At 36.5% G+C, this 5401-nt stretch overlaps 1 protein-coding gene and 1 pseudogene across 2 annotated transcripts in view; both read left to right on the top strand.

Annotated features, from left to right (window-relative positions):
• LOC107689241 (solute carrier organic anion transporter family member 1C1-like) overlaps positions 1-1116 on the top strand; it is a 14293-nt gene extending 13177 nt beyond the window's left edge. For both annotated transcript variants that reach the window (XM_016487180.1, XM_016487179.1), the window contains one exon: positions 264-1116. In XM_016487180.1, the coding sequence (XP_016342666.1) occupies positions 264-483 (220 nt within the window). In that variant the 3' untranslated portion in view covers positions 484-1116. The remainder of the gene's footprint in view (positions 1-263) is intronic.
• A 3724-nt stretch (positions 1117-4840) lies between these two features.
• Positions 4841-5401, top strand: part of LOC107689258 (solute carrier organic anion transporter family member 1C1-like) — a 14948-nt pseudogene continuing 14387 nt past the window's right edge.

The following is a 5401-nucleotide window of genomic DNA, read 5'->3' as shown; positions in this document are numbered from 1 at the left end:
TCCTAACTTTTATAAAGAATATCTCTTTGGATTTGAGGCTTTAGTCTTTGCAACTTTACAGATCTTCTTTATGCACCAAGAGCTTGTAACACTCCAAAGAGAAAGGAACAATTGAAATTGCATCATATGACGCCTTTAAAACCCTTTGTTCTAGAAAAGCTTTACTTACTGCCATGTTGACATTTTGTAGTCATGAAGTCTACAAAACTACATACAAAACTTGCATAGATATAGAGATTCTTTCTTTCTTTTTTGTCCTGCAGAAACGCTTTCTTGGGTCTTATTTATGGCCTGTATTCCTTATCGTACATATTGTGGGGAGTCGTGTACATTAGACTGTCTCATCGCGAAAAGAAGCTTGCACTAAAGAACCAATTAAAAGCTCCAGAACAGGATGACAATGGTGTTTCTGCTGGCAATGGGAATACATCTTCAGCTACTGTAAAATGCAGCGAAAACCCAGACCAGGAGACCACTATCTGAAGTTATGCTTCCAAAGACAAATGTGTGTATTGCACCAAAAAGTGTTAAAGGAGATTTCCATATCCATGTAAAATGTAAAGGTTTTGGTCATGAAACTGTGATAATTTGTACATTTATTGATTACATATACATATATTTGTATTTGTTATTTTTTACACATTTAAAGAACAACATTTAAGTAGTATCAGAACTAGAAAGTAATGTATTATACTCAAAGAAAACACTAGTTATGGATAATATGGTTCATCAGACCAGAACATTGTTACATAGAATTATCTGTTATCATGTCAGAACATTGTAAGCTCACTGTTTCATAGGAGCTTCTTGTCATGTCATGATGATATACATTGAGGTCACATATATCGTAACACTTTGTCATGTTTTATATGTATATATATATATATGTTGTTTTGTAAAACCTAGTGAATTTCTGGATGGAACTGAATGCAACAGAAAGTAATGGGCAGTATGTAAAGTACATGGAACATTGGAGTGTTTGGCAAAATTACTTATGAACTGTGATTGTGTACTTTATAATACTTAAAACCCTTATGAAGTAAACAAAAAGTAAAAGATTAATAAAAACTGTCTTTTTAATAGGAATATCAGCCAATTTGCATGAGCACGCCATTACTTTATACAAATTTAAGCATTCATTTTGCTAAATTTTGTTGAAATAAAAAAGTCTTTAACATGTAGAGTAATAGAACTTGTCTGTGTTGTCTTTCTTCATTATTGTTATGCAGTAATATACCTTTTTTTTAAATAGTGGTCTTTCTAGCGAGTGATATTTTCTACACACGGTTTAACGAAGGTAACAATCTTTATTGTTCATATTTCAGAATCTTTTGTTTACAAAGCACAATACTGACTATACATAATATGGAGCAATTTTGATCTGATATTCAACCCGGAACATTCAAAATGTAACAGGACTAGCATTAAAAATATTTGAAAAACAAATAGTTTATTAACTATTGCAGGTGTCCCCACTGTGATGGGGTTGACAGCTTTTGGGTTTACTATATACAACTGAAACGTTAAAATTTTAGGAATAGTTGAATAAGTTAAAAATGGGCAAAAAAGCTTCATGGTAACACTTTTCGTGAACCTTGTATATATAGTCATTTATAATGCACTCTCTATTAATTATCTTAATTTATGTCAAATTAGTTGATCCAGATGGAAATCTAAAGCAGCCAAAAAATGAAAAAAATCTTTAGAATACACTTTTTTTTTTTTAGACAACATTGTCATATGTATGTCAAACGTTTCAAAAATACAAAGGGAAAACTTGTGTAAACATACCCTATAGCTGTCATGAGTTATCTTATGTTTGTTTTTTTTCCCTATGTTTTGAGTGTGTTTCCATGGTAATTCAGTTCTGAATAATTTCATACACCTGTGCCTCTTTTCATTGATTAGTTTGCTCTGGAATATAGCTCTGGGTGTGTTCTATTGTTTTTTCTCATACACTTTAACCAGTTGTTCTGTTTGTGTATTGCCAGTCTCAGTATTCAAAGTGGGGTTTATTATTATTTTTGGTCTTAAATTAACTGCAGTCAGTAGGCCCTGCTGACCTCATTTTTGCTGTTGCTGCAACTGGCCTTTGTGTGACATTGCATAGTTATTTATTTTTATTTTTTTTAGTAATCCTTCCACAATCTCCAACAAATTAATAATCATTCAAAAATAGAAATGATGATGTTTGCGGACACTAAAAAGGTTAAACAGGCTATAAAATAATCAAACAGACATATATATATATATATATATATATATATATATATATTCCTATTTCTGTTCAGGAATGCGTCCATTGTTAAATCTTAATCCTCAGCTGTATGAGAGCAAAACTGTTTGGGTGAATGGACCATCTGCAGTCACGCACTGCCCAGGATTATTTTGGTTTAACTAAAACCATTAAAAAAATAATAATAAAATAAAGCAATTTAAACTAGTTGTCAATGAAGCATTTCCCATTTTCATAGGTCTATATTGAACTAAAATAACTGACACTGAAAATAAATAATAATTGAATAAAAAATAAAATAAATAAATAAATAAAATAAAATCTCATGCTAAAACACTAAAATAACGATGATTCTGCTAAATATATTAATAGGACATTCCTCTGGCATCAGCCCATAACTGCAGCAGGGCTACAACCTGACCAGACTCAGTGGGGTTTACCTGCTGTTTCAGACCATTCTCAAAGCTTTTTAATGAGGACACAATATCACAGTTCCTGCTGCTTTGGAGCAAAATCCAAAAATCACGCGCGTTTAGAATGTTTTAATGAAGTATTAAAAAAGCTTCATGGTAACACTTTCAGTGTTTCACACCTAACCCTAACCTTGATTGTATAGTCATTTATAATGCACTCTCTATTAATTATCTTAATTTATGTCAAATTAGTTGATGCAGATAGAAATCTAAAGCAGCCGAAAAATGAAAATAATCTTTAAAATACACTTTTTGATTATTTCCAGCTATATTGTGCATATTACATATATTTTGTTAATCAACCACTATTTATATAGGGCACCGAGTGATATGATGAAAACTTCCACTGGTACCCCATATTTTTTTGAAAACAAATAAAAAATAAATAAATGCTACTCTATGTAAAATATAAATATGTATATGAACCGAGTGATATGATGAAAACTTCCACTGGTACCCCATATTTTTTTGAAAACAAACAAACAAATAAAAAATAAATAAATGCTACTCTATGTAAAATATAAATATGTATATGAGAATGAAGGCTGTAAAATATCAGGATCTGAGCTATTCTAGGAGCAAAAACAGCCTCTTTCAGCAGCATGTGTTGAGCTGTGGGTGTCCCTTGAGCTGGCACGTTGTTGGAATAGAAATGTGCCGAGCTTTTGTGTGCATGAGCTTGGAGAATTAACCACAGGCTTATGCAGAGACCTAGAAACATGTCTTCTCTCCAAGAGGGAGGATACTCCCTCTGCCCATGTTAGGTACATCACACTTTGGCACATGTTTCTCTTGGTTCCTTTGTTTTCCCAGAACCACCTATAACGGTAATTTTCTTCTGCCTTAGATGAATGGCTGCGTGAAGAGTTCCTCTTCAGGAACTATAAAAGCACGTGCGGCGGAGCCAGCGTCAGCTTTCTGTCATTCAGCGAAGCGCTCTGTGTGTGTCAGTCATATTTATTGTTGTCTGTCTATTGTGAGAGAAAAGTCTATAAGCAGCTATGTCTAAAGCTCACGCTAAGACAAAGCATGCAAAGGGCGAGTGCAAGCCACGTTATAGGTTGTGTGTTCCTCCCTGCCCACGTTACATCACGAGTGGGGATACACACAGCCTGTGTGTGGTTTGCTTGGGAGCGAGGCACGCAGAGTTGGCTCTTGAGGGGGCCGGCTGCACGCATTGCGAGCGCCTCCCACTGCGTACGCTTCGCTCCCGGAGGGCTCTCTTTGAGGAGGGAGCCTTCGTCAGCGTTCCTCGCGGTGCTGGCCCCGCTTCCGTCGAGTCGGAGAGGCGGCTGCATTCGTGGGGTTTGCAGTTGGATCTGGCGGAGGGAATGGAGACGGGCGAGTCCCTATCTCCTTCCTCACCCACCAGATCCAGTGCCCGATCTCTGGGTTCGGAAGCCCGTTCTGCGGCTACTTCCTCCCGGGGTGACGGCTCGACTCTCCTCCTGTCTTCCTCCGAGGAGGTTGACGTGAAGGACGTCGAAGAGGTTTCGCCCCCTCAATCGCCCCGATATGAGGAGCTAGTGGAGGTGCTTACTCGTGCCCTCCGCCGCATGTGCTTTTATAGCTTCCTGGTCATGACGTCACCTGCCCGTGACGTCCCGCTCAGCTATTGGACTGATTTCACATGTGATTCAGAGCGTGGTCACAGGAGGCATTCCCCTAGCTTTTTCCGACGCAGCGTCTCGTTCCCTCGAGGAACCAGGGTTACATACGTAACCTGAGACGTTTCTGACTGGGAGGGGAGAATTAAAGGTTTGCTTTTCATTGTTCCTTTTTTGCATAACTTTTTTATTTTTTGTATCTTGTATGTGTGGATTTATTTAGTTATTTATTGTTTGAATGGAGTTTAATCTATCTATCTATCTATCTAGAGTAACAAACTCATTCTAAATAAGATGAGTTTTGATTTGTGTTTTTTACTTTCAAAATAATTGACAAAACAACTTTTGTTAATCAACTAATTAATTAAATAAATATAGAAAACATTATTAATGTTGTTGCTGTTATCAGAGTTGATAAATTATCCCTTTTTGTATTAGAGCTGAATAATTTATCAGAACAAAAATAAAATATATATATAAAAAAATACTAAAATATAATTTTTTGATAATATCATGACAGCAAAATGTCTGAGCCTACTGCAGAGGACAATGGTAAGCCGACCAGCCAACACAATCTTTGCATTCCAGGAAAAGAGGCCCCAAAGGACCCCTGCTGGTCCAGTCTAAAGGTATGTTTGCTTTACTAAATGCAAGTGTGTATATGTTTTTATATATATATACACTGAACAAAATTATAAACGCAACACTTTTGTTTTTTCCCCCATTTTTCATGAGCTGAACTCAAAGATCTAAGACTTTTTCTATGTACATAAAAGGCCTATTTCTCTCAAATATTGTTCACAAATCTGTCTAAATCCGTGTTAGTGAGCACTTCTCCTTTGCCGAGATAATCCATCCACCTCACAGGTGCGCCATATCAAGATGCTGATTAGACAGCATGATTATTGCACAGGTGTGCCTTAGGCTGGCCACAATAATACGCCACTCTAAAATGTGCAGTTTTACTGTATTGGAGGGTCTGAAAACCAGCCAGTATCTGGTGTGACCACCATTTGCCTCACGCAGTGCAACACATCTCCTTCGCATAGAGTTGATCAGGTTGTTGATTGTGGCCTGTGGAATGT

Source organism: Sinocyclocheilus anshuiensis, unplaced genomic scaffold (genome assembly GCF_001515605.1).
Source record: "Sinocyclocheilus anshuiensis isolate Anshui unplaced genomic scaffold, SAMN03320099.WGS_v1.1 scaffold882, whole genome shotgun sequence".
Classification (NCBI taxonomy): Eukaryota; Metazoa; Chordata; class Actinopteri; order Cypriniformes; family Cyprinidae; genus Sinocyclocheilus; species Sinocyclocheilus anshuiensis.
The sequence above is the reverse complement of the archived record's forward strand: the minus strand, read 5'-3'. Positions and strand labels throughout refer to the sequence as shown.